This window comes from Cornus florida, unplaced genomic scaffold (assembly GCF_030987335.1).
Source record: "Cornus florida cultivar Cherokee Brave unplaced genomic scaffold, ASM3098733v1 CherokeeBrave_3.0.0_Hap2_Chr11, whole genome shotgun sequence".
In the NCBI taxonomy this organism is placed as follows: Eukaryota; Viridiplantae; Streptophyta; class Magnoliopsida; order Cornales; family Cornaceae; genus Cornus; species Cornus florida.
The window spans coordinates 125,573,507-125,594,737 of NW_026775581.1; the positions used below are offsets into that span (position 1 = coordinate 125,573,507).

The following is a 21,231-nucleotide window of genomic DNA, read 5'->3' on the forward strand; positions in this document are numbered from 1 at the left end:
GAATGACAATTCGGGAATAAGGTAAAAAACTATTATTAAATTTTTGTCTTCTTTTTAGACCTTCGGTGACTAACTTGACCGTCAGAGAGCACTTGGCAGGCACTATACCGGTGCCGTCAAGATTTATCGATCTTCTCCTCTCTTCCTCCTCTCTTCTTTACAGAAAAACGATGTCGTATCGGATCGCGTGAATTTCACCTTGAATATAATTATTCAACTTTACTAATGAAATCCAAACTGAAAAGAATCCTTAAAAGTAGGGTTTCAGATTACATTTCATCTTCCTATATGGGGGTTATGGTGGATTGTCAAAATATATGAAGTTAAACGTAGGGTTGTCATTTCCAACAACTCTTGATTGAGCCGTTGGATTCTTCTCCTCTCTCTCCGTCCGTTACAAGGGAATCTTTTATTAACTTTAGAAAAACAAACAAACCCAAAGACCACTTTCACATGCCAAAAGGTACCAAATTTTGGGCATTGCCAAGTAAAAAGATAGATATATAGATACTGCAAAAGTTGCTCACAGTTGTTGGTCTAAATCTGATCCCCAACTTAGATAGAGATAAGGATTATGTTTTTCTGATAGATGGTTTAGGACCCACTTGACATGCCCAAACCTATTATTTAAATATTTATTTTTGAATTAGGAAAAAAAGAAAGTACATTTATTTGGAATTGACATTAGATAAGAAAGATGCTATTGCTTGCAAAAAGACGAGTACTTACAACCATCAATTGTGTCTCTTAGAGTTAGCTACATCTTAAAAGTCAATTAAATTGATGGATTGTACATGGACATGAGAATATGAAACCATTAATAAAAATTAATTATTTTTAAAATAAATAATCAAATTTAATAGTCTGATGTAATTATTTATAACATTTTGTGCATTCAAGTGAATAGTCTTCCGATACATTAAATTGAGTTACTAAGTCAGACTCACTTCAATACATCCACGGTGCAAAATAATTTGGTCAAACAATTCGGCTTGGCTCTTCCTTTTGATTAACATAAACCATTAATAGATCATTAAAGTGATTTATCTTCATAAATATATGTAAAAAAAATGAAGAATAAAAAAATAATAATTAAAAAGTAATGTTATCCATCAATTTTTATCAAAAAAATCATCTCATTTTTTGTTTTAGAACGCATGTATTAGCCCTACAACACACGTATTATTCTAATCAAGAGTGTAGTTCGAAAACGAGACCTCGAGAATTTACTTTCTGGATTCCTACTAACGCCGTTTTATCCCTGGGGACTAAAAAAATCATTTCATAACAAAGGTTCCTTAGTTATGAAGTACATAAAAAGACACATCACACAATATGGACACAATAATACAACATATATATATATATATATATATATATATATATATATATGAGTACAACATGAATACGTCAAAAAATTATATATATATATATATATATATAAGAATAATTTTGCATGATTATTTATTATATATATTATATTATGAAAATATATTATTTATTGAAATAAATAACATTCTAAAAATTTAAAATAAATTATAAAAATTAAATATAGAATTCTTAGTTAATGATTTTATTGGTAATTTTGATTAGAATTGTTGTTATGTATTTATTGAAACAAATTATATATTTCAATCTTTAATTAGATTTCCTTTTCTTGAATTTTAATATTTTCTAGTTATATCTCCTTTTATTGGGACAAGTATTTTGAGACAGCCAAAAATGGAAAGGTGAAATTTTTTTATGGGACTACGGTAGTATTACTTTCTATAATTAGTTTTCCTTTTATTGAATTTCAATAATTAAGTTTTTAAATATTATATATTTCATTCTTATTTCCTACTACTATATTATTAAATAAATTAATGTACTAAAATACTGAAAATCAATTATTGATATATGTTGATATAGAATTGTTGTTTCTGAAATACTGAAATTTAATTATTGATATATTTTGATATAGAATTGTGGTTATGTATTTTTTTGAAATAAATTATATATTTTCTTCTCTAATTAGATTTCCTTTTATTGAATTTTAATTTTTCCTACTACTATATTATTTTTATTTCTCCTATAATTAGATTTTCTTTTATTGAATTAATTAAATAAATAAAAATTATATTATATAATTCGTTTTCTAATTAGGTTTTCTTTTATTGAATTTCAATATTTTAGTTTTTTAATTATAGTATAGATATAGATAAGTAATTTTTTTATTTTTTTTTCATTTTATGCATATAATTATGAATAAAATCACTAATTTGGAGTTTAGAGCAAGATGTTTGTTAATTTTTTTTCTTAAATTTTATACTATTTTTTTAATTAACACATAATATATTTCTAATTACATTAAATCCCATTACTCTAAAATAATACTCCTTTCGTCCCAAAAAAAATATCTGTTTTGGAAATCTAACTTTGTAAGAAGATGAGTTTTAGTATATATGTTCTTTTTTTTTTTTTTTGACACCTTTTATTGTATTGGTATTGAATGAATTATTAAGTTATCCCCCATTGAGTCCATATGGATGTGACAGTTTACTTTTATGAGTTCAATATAAAAAGTTAAATTGTTATGTCATAAAAATAATATTTTGACTTTTTAAATGAGATATTTATTTTGAAACAATTAAAATTAAAAAGATGAACATTTATTTTGAGACTGAAAAAATAGTTATAAAATCAACCCAGTGTCTAAAATATATCCTTACGTTGTCCAATTGTGCCCTACCCAATGCTTCCTAGGTCACGAACAAAGAGCCTCCACAAATAGGAGTAATAAGGAGAGGGTCCTATCATGACGATGGTTATGAGTTCCTTTCTTGTATAAATGTTAGATTAAAAAAATTATTAGATGATTCATACATTTCACATATTAATAAATAAATAAACTCACTCCAGTGATTAAATAAGAATAACTTGTCACAAGAGTGCTATTCTAAATATATATATATAAATAATAATAACAATTAAAAATTAAGTGTCACAATATTTACGTCAAAAAAAAAGTTAAAAAAAAAAAAAAAAAACTTTATTTGACAATGCACATGGCAAATAATTGTGACGGACTTTCGTGACATTAAGGAGACAACAATACTTTTAAAATTTAGTCTACTATTTTTTTATTTTTTTATGAACCCTCCTATACTTAAAATTCTGTTTATTTATTTATTTATTTCTATGAACCTCCTATAAAAAAATTGAGCAGATACCACTAAACGCTGCAATCCTCCCAAAAAACTTGGTTCACCAAATCTATTTTATATTTAATATTTTTATAAAATACTCTCTTTGTTCCAACAAAAAGTATCCCTCTTCTAATTACAACTAATAGATACAATAAACGGTAAAGTGCATTAAACCCCATTAAACTATTCGTCATTTACAAAAAAGCCCCCTGAACTACAAAAAAAACTCATCTGAACTATGATTTTGTTGCAATTTACCCCCCTAAACTACAAAAAACTCCCCTGAACTATGACTTTGTTGCAATTTACCCCCCTGAACTATGATTGTGTTGCAATTTAACCCCATGACATCAGCTTCTGGCACCGAAAATTTTGAAAGACCAGTTTACCCTTATAACACACTGCGTCGTTTTAACTTATACACTTCTTACATTTTTTTTCTGCCAAAAGATATTTTTCACCCAACACAATCCAAAACAGAGAGTTAGAGAGAGAGAGAGAGAGAAAAGACCAAAGAAATTCGAGGTCGGCGGAATGGCTCAGTCTCGGATGATGGCGGCTTGTGCGCCGAGGACTCGGCTGTGATGAGAGTTCGGTTGACTCGGTCGTGTACTGTGGAGACGGCGGCGAGCTCAAGGGGGTTCGGCGGTGAACTGTGGACGGCTGTGTGCTCAAAACACGGACAGTGGTGTGCTCGATTATGGAGATGGCGGAATGGACCAGCGAACTTGGAATGGACCGGGGAGCAAGGTGAGCAAGGTGAACACTTTAATCATCACATATTAGGGTGCTTTGAAGCAATAAGTTAAGAGACTTTCGTAACAATATATAAAACTAATAGAAATGAAAGGACAAACTTTGGTGAGAGGAGACAAAAAGTAAAATCACAATAGAATAGATGAGTCAGTTTTTCAAATATACACTGACAAATGATAGGGAAGATTATTATATAGATTTTAAATTACAATAATATCCTCAATAAATTATAATATTATGTATAATGAATATAATCACTTCTTTTCTCTTCTAACAAACACGGTAATTTTTAATTTTTTTTTTATAATTATTTTTTGTCTCTTCTCTTGGGATGTCTCATTTATCCTTCATATCTGCCTTCCTTCCAATTTTTTTATTTCCTATCAAACGAAACATAAAAGAAGTTGCATAGCATTCTTTTTCCTTCTTGTTTTGGGCATGCAATTCATTTTCTTTTCCATCATTTATTTTTTATTCTTTCTTTTTGTTGATCATTAACTAACTGGTTAAAACATTATAAAGAATTTAAAAGACACCAAGTATATCAAGTCAAGTGTGAAGATGTTCTGACAATTTCATATAGTTCGTTCAACCAAAAAGAAAAATCAAGCACATGTTTGAACATTTTGTTTGCCGTGGAAGAAAATTTCTTAGAATATAATCAGATAAAAGAATATTAAAATCAGTGGTAAAGAACATTTGTATAACGATCTTTTTCAACAAATCCATTCAAATCTTATCTCATTTGAAGATTCATAAACCACTAATGACAGTTCCCATAAAAAGAAAGAGATTCCAATAAACTTGCACTCCGGCCAGTGATACAGCATATTTCTCTTGCGTTCAAATTTTTTATTTATTTTTGGTAAATCAACCTTATCCAGGAGAGTACAAGAAAGAATCCCTAACCAGCATCACGCAACGACATATATATATATATGTGTGTGTGTGTGTGTAATGAACAATGAATTTAAGTCAAGTTTTTAACCTTTCACTTTTATTTTATATATTTTGGGATGCACAAATTATGATAATCATTTAAATAATGAGTCCAGGCGCTTTTGTGTGTCAAATGAAAGTTCACAGTATCAATATCCCAATATACCGTACCCTTGAGATTCCCGGCGGCTGTTAGATGTGACTGCAGAACTCACTTGATGAATGATCCAATAACTAAGAAACCCCTTGCAGTATGGTACCCGAAGTATTGTAAACTTCCTCGTGCGTGCATAATAACAGCGACGGCAGATGGATTATGATAAATTGATAATCACAAACTTTTGTGAGAAGAGCATTTAAAATATTAAAAGGCCAGTAATATAAAATATGCAAGTTGCCATTGGATAATACAGTTGTAGTTTTGTCTACTAAATTTTCATAAAAATAACGAGCTTTTGGATCTGAACATGTTAATGGCAATGATAACAAATAGAAAATAGAGTGTACAAATCTTTCTGAAAGCTAGGCAGAATAAAAAGAAAAAAAACATAAGAAACTTATAATCAGCTTCTGGAGGAGGATACAAAATTATCATGTCAAAAGACAGTAAAGACAGAAGCATCAATTTTCTTTTCTTTTTTTAGTTTGGTTTTTTTTTTTTTTTTTTTTTTTTCCGTTTTGTTTACTATCTGCCCTCTGATGGGCTGTCAGCAAAGATACAAAACAGAAGAGGACAACATACCAAAAAGAACAGTTAGACTCTAAAATTAAACTCGTGCAAAATCCCCAGTTCTCTTGGGCTTAACAAGAACAATGTACAAGTAACTCACTGTTCCGCCTTTATGAAATGACTGGTTAGGAGTTTCGAAACCGTGAATCCATTGAACGAGTCAACATCAAAGAGTTCTTTCAACTTCTCATCACATAATATTCTCCTCTTATCAGATGGATCCTTCAAGAATAACGGAAGAACACTGTAAGAGACCATTTAGTGACATGTTCACTAAGAAATCAGATATATAGCACATATATCCAGTGAAAAACTTGTACTCCATTTCAGCACAACACTTGTTGAATTTGGAGATGTAGAGAAATTTGACAGGCTAAAACTAGCACCACAAAGTAATGACGAATGACCAACATAAATACACTGATCATACTTGCACATATTATTACTACCGTCCACAGTTGCATACTTCGACCTTAGCTAATTCCATTTCTCAATTAAAGTTTTTTATGGAAGATTGACACCTATTTCAAACGCGTCTCTGGTGAAAATTAAATTGCCTTCCATAAAGTTAACATTATGTTATTCTACATCATAGGCTCATACTATCATGAACTACTCTAATTTTCTTTAGAAATCTCTAGTATAAGAAATGCTGAGTTCCCATGCCCAGAGTTTTTAATCAGGTAATATAAACCAGGGAGGGTTAAACACGTGAGGATTTTGTGCAGCCAGAGAAACCTTTGCATGTATATCTGTGGGGTAAATCATCTTCAAGAAGAAGCATTGCAGGGCTACCTTGGGCCTTAAGGTCATGTACTTTTTCGGTTTTCTGGCAACAATTTCATAAACTCAGTGTGATCGCATTTGTAAAATTCACTTTTTACATATTTTTTTCTTCTTATTTTTATAATCTTTTATTTTAATCAATCAAATGAAAGTAGGTCATGCAACAATTAAGAGAACAATGACAACCCAAGTCAAAGTTGATCAGTGTAAAGATGGGACTGTTTGTGCAGTAATTGAAGAAGACAGTAGCCAGTGTTGATGATGCAGTAAACAAGATCACCCATTAAATATCGTAAAGTGTTAGATGGACTAATTATAAATGAGAGTGCTACTATTCTTGTGCTTTGCTTGTTAAATCATCAAATAATGTATACTTGCTTCTTCTTTTTTAATTTTTTCTTTAGAAAAAGAAAATTATCATCATCATCATACTTGCCTTAATCCCATACGAATGGGGTCAGCCGCATGAATTCTCTCTCCTTTAGAAAAAGAAAATGACGAGAATTTTCTGTCACCAATCAAGCAATGATCATGATGGGTGGAATAAATATATGCATGCCAGTGTCCTTACAAGCAACAACAGCATACAGAGTTGCCAGAGAAGATAACTAATACCTGGAGGTTGTTTTGTTTAATGTATCCCCAGATTCTCTTTATGGTATCAGCCCGTGACAATGCACTTTCTCCTGTACCGAGGAACTTCACTAGAGCATCTGAAAGTGGAATCGGAGCAAGAAAACCTGAATTCCCTCCCTTCTGCCGCTTTTCCTTTCTTTTAGGCTCATCTGGATTTATAATGCAAATCAAACAGGAAGTTAAAAATATATAAAATAAAAAATGTTGTGACAGGTATTCATGTAGACAGACAGCTAATGTGGGGAATTATATATATATATATATATGTATATATATATGAAGCCACCCAGCATGGGGTGACGGAAAGGAAAAAATCAAGTTAAGCTGCAAGAAATGTCACTACCTGTAGCAGGTAAGTGGAGAATATAGACTTGAAAGTATTTAAGGTATTAACAACTAGAAATATCTGTGAGTCCTGTGACTCAGCAAACTAACATTATCTAAAAACTTAAATAACATTTCCCACCTTCTTCACTCCCTTGCCTTCGTTGCTTTTCCTTCTGTGTAGACTTTGAAGGAGCTGCTAAATTATGGAAAACCATGTAAGCAATATTTGAAGAATTACATAAATTTGTTAACACAAGGATTGATGATAGAATAGAAGGATCAATTTTACCAAAGAAAAAGGCTCAACAGAAGAAATTCTCAACAGGCTTTAAAAAGACCACATTAGTAAATATGGCAAGCTCTTAAATGAGATAAGAACTTAAGAAAGGTCTGATAAAAGCGTGAGAGATAAAAAAGAGAAAGATGCAAAAAGATTAACAAGCAGACAAAGAGCAAACTAACATTATCTAAGAACGTAAATAACATTTCCCACCTTCTTCACTCTCTTGCCTCCGTTGCTTTTCCTTCTGAGTAGACTTAGTAGGAGCTGCTAAATTATGGAAAACCATGTAAGCAATATTTGAAGAATTACATAAATTTGTTAACACAAGTATTGATGATATAACAGAAGGATCAATTTTACTAAAGAAAAAGAACACGAAGAGACTGGCTCAACGGAAGAAATTCTCAACAGGCTTTAAAAAGACTACATTAGTCAATATGGCGAGCTCTTAAATGAGATAAGAACTTAAGAAAGATCCGATAACAGCGTGAGAAATAAAAAATAGAAAGATGCAAAAAGATTAACAAGCAGACAAAGACCAAATAACAATTCAGGTGGGATTAGCTCATTGTGGAGGTGCTGAATGTGGCATTGTTGTAATTAGACTTAAATGAAATGAAGTACTTCCTAGATTCGGACACTTCAAAAAGATCTAAGTGCCGCTTTGTTAGCAGATGCCAACCAGATCATTTCATCTCATTTCCCTTACCTTGCCAATTCTTTTATTGTAAACTAGTGTAACGGGCTGGGTGCTTCGTGATCCAACCCAAAAACTTAAGCTGTTAGGTGGGGCTAACACCCAACCCATATATACCCATTTACTTTCCCATCCAGATCCAATAAACAGCTAGCTGCTAGCCTCTATAAACTCTCATCTATTGAAGTTGTTTTCATGACTCTAAGGTCGCCCTTCATTGATGCTAATTACATGTTTTTGTTCTATTTTATACCTGCAGCAATTGTCAATTTTTATACATAATCCTAGAAGTCATTATCATCAAATTGGCCACCCAAAATCCTTCTCTTCTACTGAATTTACAACCTAAAAGATTTTTGAAGTGTACAGTATCCCATTCCAATATCACACATATAATCTCCTCCTATGACTCAAAATCATCATCAGTCATGCAATTATCTAGAATTCCAATTTGAACTTGTGTAGCACTACTGATTTGACTAAGCTCAATGGGCAAGTGTTATCTCTAGTTTTAGTGTTATCATTAGTGTTTCTAGTCCCATGAAGTGGAACGTGCAGTCTGATTTGAGGGAAACAAGTCAAACATCATATAGAGTAGTGGTGTTATAATACGACTATTATTTTCAATACTTTCTCATCAGCAACAAAGATATTCTTTCATCATCCAGTATAACATTATGGTTGTGGCTGATTGGTTTTTATGCTGTTCACATAAAACCATGGGTAAATCAGAAGGAGAAAAGGCAAACAATGAATTCCTCATTCTATTCTCAAGTGACGCCTTGTCAGGGGCGGAGCTAGGGGGGGCATGTCCCCCACAAAATCAAAATTTTTATTTATTTAAAAACCCCTACTTGTGGCCCCCAAAATTCAAAGAAATTTTTAATTGGCCACCCAAAACTTTTCAAAACACTTTTTTTTTTTGGCCCCAGTAATTATGAATTAAGAAATAAAAATAACTTGTGTCATCTCATAATTCATATAAAATTTATTTTGACAATTTTAGCCAACTTTTGAAAGCTTAAATCTTGTCAAATAAATATAAAAGTTCTTTGTTGAAAGTTTCGTGTGCACTGAGTTAGCCTCTCTCTGTTTTTAGTTCGGCCTGCCTAAACGAAAATTTCTCGCTCCGCCGCTGATTACTGTAACCAAGTACCATAAAGAATCATGTTCTTCTAATCAAATTATGATGATAAATAGTCAAAAATATAATGAACAAAATTTATTGCCAAAGTATGTCCCAAATATAACTTGTTTAATTGATCTACCAAATCTAACACGTTGAACCAAAAAATAAGATACGCAAGCTCCAATCATATGGAAAATTCACATGAGCATATGGAAATTAAAAATAAACCAAAGACAATGATAGAATAGTACCACCATCTGTTTCCAATGGCCAGATATGCTTTGCTAGGGCCTTGTTCATTTGGAACATGTTTATGGAATTCACACCAAAAAGGGGACGCAGTGTGTCATCACAAATTATATTTCGCCTATTGCTTGGGTCTTGCAAATCCTTTTCCCGTATGTAGCTCCATAGTTGCTTGACAACCTAGACAACATAATTGACAGATAAAATACAGGTCTGAGAATTCAATATATCTATGATGGCAAAGTAAAAAAGAAAAAGACAAGAAAAGAAAGAAAAAAAGAAAAAAAGAAAAAAGAGAGCAGGAACAGCAAAATCTTTGGATACCTCAGTTCTGGCCAATTCAGGCACCCCAGTGAACTTCTGAAGTTGTGGAGACAGACTACATAATTTGGTAAATCCACCTCCACCTCCTCTTTTCTTGACCTCTTTGTTCTGCTTGTTAGACCTGAAATGATAAAAAGCTATTAAATGTTTAACAATGCTAAAAAGCACGAACTTTGTCAAAAATTCTATAAAACCTTGTGAGCAGGAATGTCAATATGAAATGAAATCCGTTCCCACCTTCCTTCATAAATCTTACCTATGATTAAAAGAATAGACTAAAGAATATTGGGAGAAAAAAGAAAAGGAAAAAGGAAAGGGGGAAAAAAAAACTATTATATTAATATCACTTTTCCAATTCCCTAAACAAAACCTTTTTTGTTCCTACTCTCCCCTTACCCTCCCACATACAAAAAGATAAGGGGAAAAAAAACGACAATAACAATAGATTACACTAGTAGTTTTCAGGAATCAGGATCAACAATATACAGATTAAACTTGTCTCACACTTAATGAACTATGACTATGTAAGATTGGAGAAACACCCACAAAGCTATCTCACTAGAAGCGAGGTTTTAGATTTTTCTGGAAAAGTCTAAAATCTCAAAGGAAGACAGCATGTTTTGTGAAACTTGCAACACACATGTCAATCACTTAAAACATTCATCATGACTAAAACGAAGAATGCGCCTTAACATTAGTTAGTACTATAAGCAACTATCATAGCACGAATGAGTAGAATATTTAATGCAAACTTATTAACTTGTAATGACTTCCGGGTCCAAGTCACACTATCTATAAATAGCAGAGGACCTTGCTTTTTGAGGGACTTTGTTAATCCACTTTCTCAAGCAAACAAAGAGAAAACTAAAACTCGGCTGAAATACTCCGATAGTGAACTCTGAAGCATAATCATTTAGCAACCACTAGATCGCTATAATACGCTATAATTATTTGTAATTGCTAGAGTTAAGCTGGTGGAGGTTATCTTTTCTAAGTTTTCTCTTTGTTTGCTTGAGAAAGTGGATTAACAAAGTCCCTCAAAAAGCGAGGTCCTCTGCTATTTATAGATAGTGTGACTTGGACCCAAAAGTCATTACAAGTTAATAAGTTTGCATTAAATATTCTACTCATTCATGCTATGATAGTTGCTTAAGGTACTAACTAATGTTACGGTGCTGTCTTCGTTTTAGTCATGATGATTGTTTAAGTGATTGACATGTGTTTTGCAAGTTTCACAAAACATACTGTCTTCCTTTGAGACTTAAGATTTTAGACTTTTCCAGAAAAATCTAAAACCATCTAGTGAGATAGCTTTGTGGTTGCTAAAACTCTGCTGAAATACTCCGAAAGTGAACTCTGAAGCATAATAATTTAGCAACCACTAGATCGCTATAATACGCTATAATTATTTGTAATTGCTAGAGTTAAGCTGGTGGATGTTATCTTTTCTATACTCGTTAAGCACATCAAACCATCTTTTACCATAGCAGGTTCTCGATCTCGTATGAGTTTCCTCTTCTCCCAAAAGAGTTTTAGAGGAAAATCTCATGTGTCTATACTCTATAGTAACTAGAGAATACTTCTCCATTATATTTCACTAAACAATGAAGTTGTAACAACTTCTTGAACTTCTCTATTCAGCTCAATAGTACAATTCAATGCGTACTATCTCACATACCATTAAACTCTTGAAAGATATAATTTTTTCTAAAAATATTATGTCAGAGGAGTTAATAACAATAGAAAACCCTAATTGAGATTCACTGTCAAATTTAATAGGAACATGTAAATTTGCATATGGAACATTACATCATCAAGTATCGTTGAAGGCAAGTATGCTTGTTATCTTGGCAATAATTTTCAAGGCACGCAATGTAAATAAAATAAGCACATTTCAGCCACAAATTATTCAAAATAATTTCCAAACTTTCATGCCTGTAATTCAAATATCAGGGCACTCAACAATTATTATGCATCATTTTAAACTAAGAATTGATAAAAATAAGTCAACTTTGCAATACATATATATATACACACACATGCATATATTATATATGCATATATAATATATGTATAATAACTGACCCTCTTTTAATTCTGCCCTTTCCATTAGTGGTTTGTTCTAATTCTTCTTCTTCCTCGTCCTCTTCCTCTTCTTCCTCGTTTTCTTCTGAATTTACTTTATTAGTCTCTCCATCTTCTTCTTCGCCTTCGTCTTCTTCGGCTTGTTCTTGCTGGCTCTGTAGGTAGAGATCGACTTGTTCTCGAATGAACGCCTTCTTGTCCGACAAATCGATGCCGAAATCTTCCTCCAGCTTCCGGCGGACGATGCCAGTGGTGGTCGTGTTCAGGTCTGACGTGCTGAGGAATTCGCGAAGCCGGCCGACGAGCTCCGAGTCCGATACCATTTTGCCGGCGAGTCTTGTCGCGTGCAGTGTGTTGAAAAGGGGTTTTAGAAAATGGCGATTTTGGGGCTCGATGTGTCAGGTGAGGTGGCTGAAGTAGGAAGGAATTGGATTTGGGAGGGTAACAGATGTGGATTGGTTTGGGTGGAAAGGATATTTGTGGAAACATACAAAAATAATTAAATTACTTCCATACCCTTAGAAAATATGTTTCCTTTTTACATTTATTAGACCAAAACAAAAAAATTACCACGATCCTTTTACATTTATTACACCGAAACCAAAAAAAATGAAAACAAACAAAAAAAACTTGGGCCACGCTTGGTTATTATGGCAAAAACGCAAAACTGAAAACAGAAATGTACAAAAAAAAATAGTAATAATAATAAATAAATCTAGAAAATTATTTTATAAAAATTCAATTATAAAAATGCATGTTTTTAGATAATATTTTTTTATTATTCTCTGAAAATTATTTTCTATTTTTTGAATTTTTGAGAATTGTTTTTAGAATTACAAATCAAGCAGGCCATTGACATTTGAAAAATTCAAATTTTGGGAAACAAAATGCAAAATTACCTTTTAATTTTGCAATATGGTTTAGGTTCGGATTGGACCTAAATGATATCACATTCAATTATATTATACTTCAAATTAATAGCAAATTATAATTTAAATAAAAAAATAAACATGTCACATGTAAATAACACATGTATTTACACGAGTAATCTTAATGCCTATATTCACGGGATGTGAAAAAAATTTATTATTCAAAAATTAGAAGATTATAAGTTTTAATTTCAAACCTTAATAAAAATAAAAAACTTTAATTTTTGAAAATTTCAAATTTTGGGAAACAAAATACAAAATTACCTTTTAATTTTGCAATATAGTTTAGGTTCTGATTGGATCGAATGATATGACATTCAATTATGTTACCCTCGAATCAATGACAAATTAAATTTGAAATAAATCTTTAAACATATCCCATACAAATAACACAAATATTTATTTGTTTATCCCAAAGCCTGCATTCTTACTGCCCGACAAAAGTTATGATTCGAAAATTAAAAGATTACGAGTTTACATCTCAAACCCTAATAAAAACCAAAAACTTGATGTCTAGAAAATTCAAATGTTTGGAAACAAAATGCAAAATTACCTTTTAATTTTACAATATGATTTAGGTTCTGATTGGACGTGACTGATATGACATTCAATTATGTTATGCCTCAAATTAATAACAAATTAAAATTTAAATAAAAAAGTAAACATGTCACATACAAATAACACAAACCTTAATAAAAATCAAAAACTAGATTTTTGGAAAATTCAAATTTTGGGAAACAAAATGCAAAGTTACCTCTTAATTTTGCAATATGGTTTAGGTTCTGATTAGGTGGAATGATATGACATTTAATTATGTTACCCTCAAATCAATAACAAATTAAATTTTAAATAAAAAAGTAAACATATCCCGTACTAATAACATAAATATTTATATGTTTATCGCAAAGCCTACAATCATATGGCCGGAAAAAATTATTATTAAAAAATTAGAAGATTACAAGTTTACGTCTCAAACCTTAATAAAAACCACAAACTTGATGTTTGGAAAATTCAAATGTTGGGAAACAAAATGCAAAATTACCTTTTAATTTTGCAATATGGTTTAGGTTCTGATTGTATAGAATGATAGACATTCAATTACATTACGACTCAAATTAATAATAAATTAGTCCTTAGAGGCATAACGGCGTTGGTAAGGATTCGGAAAGTAAATCCTTAAAGTCTCACTTTCGAACCGTACTCTTGACTTGAATGATGCGTGTGTTATGGGGTCGATACGCATGCTCTAAGAAAAAAAAAAAAATTAAACTTTAAATAAAAAAGTAAACATGTCACATACAAATAATACAAATATTTACATGTTTACATTAAAGCCTACATTCATAGTTAAAGATAAGGCGAAATTTTTTATAATTAAAAAATTGAAAGATTATAAATTTCAGTCCCAAACCCAAATGCCTAGTTTGTTTGGCATGCAGGAATTAAATGGAATGAACTTGGAAATGAAATGAAAATGTGAATAGAACGCACACTCTAATTACATTATTTGGTTGTAAATATGAAATGTGTTGGAATGAAGTGATAATCATCATTCTAAGTGGTGATGGTGGAAGACGGTGGTAGTTGTGGAAGGTAACGACGGTGGAAGACGGTAGTAGTGGGGGAGGGAGGTGACGGTGGTAGGCGATGTAAGGCGGTGACGGTGGTAAAAAGCAGCGGTGATGGTAGTGAAAGGCGCGGCGGCCAAAATTTTCATTCATGAATTTTCATTCCTGTGAAATAAAATTTTATTCCAAGTGTGTGGTCCATTTTCACTTTAAATGTCAAATCAAACAAGGAAATAGAATGCAAATTCCATCCATACGTTTTAAGGCCGTCAAGAGAGAAACAGATCAAAATTTTGTTTTTCCACTGATGCTGCCTTGTGGTTTTGGTGAGAAACCCACCCAAAGCCCATTTTGTTGGATCAAAATCGGGTAGACCGACCAAATTTCCGGCCATAACATCACAAATTATTTATAGTTAAAGTTTAGATTTACTAATTTATATCTAAATTTTAATATGTATGGATTGATTTGATATAATTATATGAATAGAATTCAAATAACAAATTACAAGAAAATTCATCTTATAAATTTTTTTAACTAATTATATTGCAATAAAAAAAAAGTTTCATATATGTCTAACATAATAACATTCATTTTAGACTTTCAAATCCAACTTCAGTAGTCTATTTTGGTTTAAGTTCAAATCCCTTAATTTCAATTCAACTTGGTAATCCATATGAACATAAACATCACCTTCCAGCTCTCATTTGTCCCACACGTTAAAAACGCCTCCCATCACCAAAAGCTCTCAAATCCATTAAACCGGCATCACCATCAACAAATGATATCTTTATAACCTCCATGAGTAATTATGGCGTACTTCTGTCTTCATCACGTTCTTCATCAACAAATTTTTTAATTGGTACAATTCAGTGTAGAGACTCAAATAATATCTAAATTGATTAAGGTGGTATATAATTTTTATTTTTTAGTTTTTGGTTGTTATAAAATATTTACTATAAAAAAATTATTAAAATTTTATAAATCAAAATTAAGTGTAAATTAATATATCCAACAATTTGTTAATTCAACCGATAATACCGTTATATTTGACTTAAACTTTTGTCAAACATTAAAAAATAAAAATAAAAAATTATTTTATCTGAAACTATTTTTGTTTTTTGAAGAATACATTTTAAATAGAAACAAACCAAAGTGTAATTCATGCTGTCAAACACAGCGAGGTGTTGCCTTTTTTTCGTTACTACTCGTTACCCGTTGGAGTGAAAGTGTAGCCCAATTATATTGGTTTCCGTGAGGTTTTGCTATTTTGACTGATTTACCCTCGTCTCTAGCTGGATATCGTTACGATGGCTTCTGTTGAAAAACTTGTAGTCCACTCTCATCTTACACGCGTAGCGTCACTGCCTAGTTAGCTCTTCACCACCAAAGCACTCCATTTATTGACTACTTTTCCTTTTATATTACAGTATTAATTAATCGGCACGTTGAGGAAAAAGAACTTTTCTTATGGAAAACGTTTGTTTACCCCAAAATTTTGATTGGTTTAAAGAAGGAAGTTTGTTGATTGGTTAAAACGAAACCTAATTATAGATTGTAAGTGAGGAGGCCCTGGATGACATGGGCCAGGTCCGACTCGCAAAACACAACCTTCAGTCCGAACAGCTGGGTCAGCCCATAGAAAGACACTGCCATATGGGCCGAGCGGGAGTAAGCCCATCAAGAGTGACCAGGGCTTACTGAGGAATAGGCCCAGGTCCAGCAATTAGTAAATATCTTGTAAATATCTTGTAAATATCTGGTAAGTATCTATAAATAGGAGTTGGAATGAAGAGGAGGGGGATCTTGATTCGGGTTGAGGTGTAAGAATTCTAGAGAGAGAAAGAATAGAAGGAGTTTCTTGCATCTTCAATTGGCGCCGTCTGTGGGAAACGCATAAAAGTTTGGTTGATCAATGAGGAGTATCGAATGGATTCAAACCAATTCGGTTGATCGAGACTCGATCTTGCGGATTTGAATCAAGATCTGAGCGATTGTGACCTACTCTGGAGGAATTACGATTCTTGAAGCTTTGGCAGGAGTGACTTCAGATCTACGCAACCGCGAGTTGCTCGATTGTGACAGGATCTGACGGATTTAGAGTCCAGGCAATTCAGATCTTGTAAACAGTGAGCATAATTCGGAGAATTAGAAGCCAGATCTAAAAATTCCTACTCACGAAGCTTAGATCTACTCGCGAACTTGAGATTAATGCCTTTACTCCGTTCGGGAATAATGATAGGTGAAAGCTCCAATCCGATGGAGGCTGTCCAGCAAACAAAGCTTGAAGAGTTGATGAATTTGATTGAAGCTCTCAGAAAAGAAAATGCAGAATTGAAAGCTGGATTGCAGCATCGGCAAATACCCGCAGTTTCGCATCCGCTTCCGGTCGGAGAAGGAGGTGTTCCATCTAGTATCGCGCATCAAGACGATCAGAACGAGAACAATCAGTCAGCTCACCACCGTGATGAAAGGATGATGGACAATTCGCCGCCAAATGTTCGTCGAGTTGAAGATCACGAAGGCTCGACTCACGTTGATCCGCAGCGGGAAAGGTTTGACCGAGAGGAAGTGATGGAGGTAGATCGCCGTCGAGTAGCGTCGCCTTGGCAGAGAGAGTTCATAGAGGAACGGTCGTTCGATCCGTCTTACCGGCCCTCCATGGTTACTGTCACTCATCACGGTTCGGAGGGCAGAACCGTAACTCACAGAGCTACCGCTGGACTCCAGAGAGAGAATGAAGCTCTCCGATCCGCAGCTCGGACGGTGGATTCACCATTCACCGACGAGATCTTGAATGCGCCGCATCCAAGGAAGTTTGCTATGCCAGTCTTTATTCTGTTTGACGGAACAACCGATCCGATCGATCATGTGTATCATATCCAGTTGAAAATGGTCCTGAATACGGAAAACGACTCTTTAATGTGCAAATGCTTCCCTACAAGTCTGGCCGGACCGGCGCTCAGCTGGTTCAAAAACTTGCCTAGGAGCTCCATTGGCAGTTTCAGGGACCTGTGCGATCGGTTCATAAGCCAGTACTATGGGAACAAACGCCCGCCGAAGGACATCTCGAGCCTGTTCACGATGCGGCAACACAAGGATGAACGGCTCCAGGCCTTTCTTACCAGGTTTAATCTCACTAAGAGTATGGTAATCGAATGCCATCCTTCTACGGCAGTTCAAGCCTTCAAGTTAGCCATGACACGCGGAACTCCGTTTCACACCAGTCTGGTAGTGAATACGCCAGCTACCATGGATGAACTCAATGAGAGAGCCGATGGCTTTGTGCGCCTCGAAGAAGAGGAGGCAGCTAATGCTCGGACAACGTCGCTTGTGTCGACCGAGGAGAAGTCCAAGGCAAAGATCAGGCAGAAGCAGGCTCAGCCGCAACGTCAGACCACTTGGAAGGCCGAAAAAAGGTCCAGGGAGGAAGAGTTGATTACTCCGCTGAAGGTCACTCTGGCGAGGTTGTATCAGGAGAACAAGGACAAGTTTCATCCACCACTGCCAATTAGACAACCCCTCGAACAGAGGGATCAAACTAAACATTGTGCTTTTCATTCTGATTTCGGACATCAGACTAACGAATGCAGGAACCTGAGGAGGCAAGTGGAGATGTTGATAGCTAGAGGGGAGTTTGCGAGTTATGTTCAAGGCTCGGCGATGGAGCAGAATCGACCAGTGGAACAAATAAAAAGGAGTCATAAACAAAGCTCCCACAATTCGCAACCAGTTCGTATAATCAATGCTATCCATGGTCGACCCGAGCCTAGTGAAGAGCCAGATGAGCTGCTACGGGTGCGCCTGCGGCAGGCGCAGATGAAGAAAAGGGTCGGCAATGTGACCACTCTACACCAACAGAGCCCGTCAATGCAGATAAAGTTCGACTGGACAGACCTGCAGCGTGTTCAACTGCCTCATGACGACCCGTTGGTAGTCAGTTTGACAGTGGCAGAGTGCTTGGTGCGCAGAGTTCTGATCGATCCTGGGAGCAGTGCGAATGTTATACCGAGGGACACATTTGACAGGCTCAACATTAAACCAGAGAGGCTCAAGCCCACCGGAAATCCCTTATTAGGGTTCGATGGGAAGAGGGTGGAACCCGTCGGGATGGTGGAAGTAGAAGTTCAAGCTGCAGAGCGAGCTCTTATGGAAACTTTTGTGGTTGTGGAAATTCACCCCTCGTATAATCTCCTGATGGGAAGAGGATGGATTCACAGAGTCCGAGGTGTACCCTCAACTCTGCATCAGGTCATGAGGTGCCTCGGGCCCGATGGAGATAAAGTGATAGACATTCGGGGGGATCAGGTCGCAGCCAAAGAGTGTTATTCCGTCACACTAAAGCATACAGGGAAGGGAAAGGCGCCCGTCCGGTCGACAAGCCCCAGATAGCAATTACAGGAACCTCCACTCGAGCAGAATAGGGTGGAGGAGTCAGCCGACTTGACCGAGGAGCCCCTTCTGGATGTGCAGATCGATCAGTCCAGGCCAGAACGAACTACCAGAGTGGGTATAAGACTGACCAGAGAAGAGCAGCAAGAGCTAGTGGATTTCTTATCCCACAATGTCGACGTATTTGCATGGAGTCACCTCGACATGCCTGGAATTAGTCCTTCCGTCTCCTGTCATTCCCTGAATGTCAACCCTAATTTCAAACCAGTGAAACAGAAGCAGCGAAGATTTGCTCCAGAACGTAATCAGATCATAACGGAAGAAGTTGATAGGCTGCTTGATGCGGGATTTATCAGAGAGGTGCACTACCCTGAGTGGTTGTCCAACGTCGTTGTGGTGCAGAAGAAAAATGGGAAATGGCGCGTATGCATTGATTTCACCAATTTAAACAAAGCCTGCCCGAAGGACAGTTTCCCGTTGCCTAAGATTGATCAAATGGTGGATGCCACCACGGGGTATGAGCGTTTAACCTTTCTGGACGCATATTCAGGTTATAATCAGATTCCTATGGACCCCGCAGATGAAGAAAAAACTTCTTTTGTCACCGAGCGAGGAACATACTGCTACAAGGTTATGCCTTTTGGATTAAAGAATGCGGGAGCAACTTATCAACGACTTGTCAGCAAAGTTTTTAAGAATCAAATGGGTAAGATTGTCGAAGCCTATATTGATGATATGGTGGTGAAAAGTAGGAAAAAGGATGATCATCTGAAGCATCTGCAAGAGGTATTTGATGTACTAAAGCGATATGGGATGAGGCTCAATCCGACCAAGTGCTCGTTCGGTGTGAGTTCCGGGCAGTTTCTGGGACACGTGGTCAACCGCAGGGGCATCGAAGTTAGCCCCGCTCAAGCAGAGGCTTTGATTAAGAATGCCGAGCCAAAGACGATCAGAGAGGTGCAAGCCCTAACAGGACGAATAGCTGCATTAAGTCGATTTATTTCAAAGTTGTCAGACCACTGCAAACCATTCTTTGACACGATTCGGAGCCATGGAAGGCAGGTCTGGGGGGATGAGCAACGACAGGCATTGACTCATTTGAAGCAATATATGCAGAATCCGCCAATCCTGTCAGCCCCAGAACCGGAAGAAAAGTTATTTCTATATCTTGGAGTATCTGGTGTCGCGACGAGTGCCGTTCTGATTCGTTGCAAGGAAGGGGTGCAATACCCAGTATTTTATGTAAGCAAAACACTGATGGAGGCAGAAAAAAGATACTCAAAGGCCGAACGGGTGGTACTTGCACTTGTAAATGCAAAAAGAAAGTTAAGGCATTATTTTGAATCCCACCCCATAGCTGTTCTAACAACTTTCCCAATCAGAACGCTCATGCACAAGCCAGAGCTCTCGGGCAGAATGACAAAGTGGGCCATAGAGTTGAGTTCATTTGACATAACGTACGAGCCGAGAACAGCTATTAAAGGGCAAGCGGTGGCCGATTTCCTACTAGAATGTGATGCCGAAGATACGGAAGAGGACCTTAGAAGCGGCTCTTGGAAACTTTTTGTGGATGGCTCCTCTAACCAGACGGGGGCTGGGATTGGGATCAAACTGCAAACCCCAGAGGGTACTTCCTTGAGCCAAGCACTCAGACTTGAGTTCCGAGCCACCAATAATGAAGCGGAATACGAGGCGTTGCTAAATGGATTAAAGTTGGCCAAAGAGCTACAGATCAAAAGTTTGACAGTGTATAGTGACTCGCAGCTGATTGTTCGGCAGGTAAATGGTGAGTACGCAACCAAGGATGACATGATGGGGGCATACCGTTCTGCCGTTCTGCGTAGAGCCAAGGACTTTGCAAAGATTGAATTCATACAGTTGCCGAGGGAACAGAATGCAGATGCAGACCGTTTAGCATGCAGTGCTTCAAGTTGCGGTGAAACATTGGCGAGGGTGATTCCAGTGGGAATAGTGACCCAGCCGTCCATTTTCGAAGAACCGATGGTCTCGGACCCTTGGCAAGTCAACGTCATACCGTATGAACCGAGTTGGATTGACCCAATCATTACCTATATTCGAGATGGCGTTTTGCCTATGCAAAGGGATGAAGCTAGGAAACTCAAAAAGAATGCTGCCAAGTACGCCATCGTGCGGAACCAGCTGTACAGAAGGTCCTATTCTGGCCCGTACTTGAAATGTGTCACCCCCGCGGAGTC

At 35.6% G+C, this 21,231-nt stretch overlaps 1 protein-coding gene across 5 annotated transcripts; it reads right to left on the bottom strand.

Annotated features, from left to right (window-relative positions):
- Positions 1 to 5,417: 5,417 nt before the first annotated feature.
- On the bottom strand, positions 5,418 to 12,567 carry LOC132283795 (upstream activation factor subunit UAF30-like). 5 transcript variants are annotated; one of them, XM_059785823.1, is made up of 8 exons: positions 12,127 to 12,567; positions 10,042 to 10,162; positions 9,723 to 9,897; positions 7,856 to 7,912; positions 7,502 to 7,558; positions 7,015 to 7,184; positions 6,836 to 6,907; positions 5,705 to 5,835 (listed from the first exon to the last, which is right to left on the bottom strand). In XM_059785823.1, exons 1-7 carry the CDS (start codon positions 12,447 to 12,449, stop codon positions 6,881 to 6,883), a joined length of 930 nt encoding a protein of 309 aa, XP_059641806.1. In that variant the 5' UTR covers positions 12,450 to 12,567; the 3' UTR covers positions 5,705 to 5,835; positions 6,836 to 6,880. The 5 variants fall into 5 exon arrangements, with proteins under 5 accessions (XP_059641804.1, XP_059641805.1, XP_059641802.1 ...); XM_059785821.1 differs by lacking the exon at positions 6,836 to 6,907 and having other exon boundaries at positions 5,418 to 5,835; positions 7,856 to 7,909; positions 12,127 to 12,566; XM_059785822.1 differs by lacking the exon at positions 6,836 to 6,907 and having other exon boundaries at positions 5,418 to 5,835; positions 7,502 to 7,555; positions 7,856 to 7,909; positions 12,127 to 12,565.
- Positions 12,568 to 21,231: the final 8,664 nt, after the last annotated feature.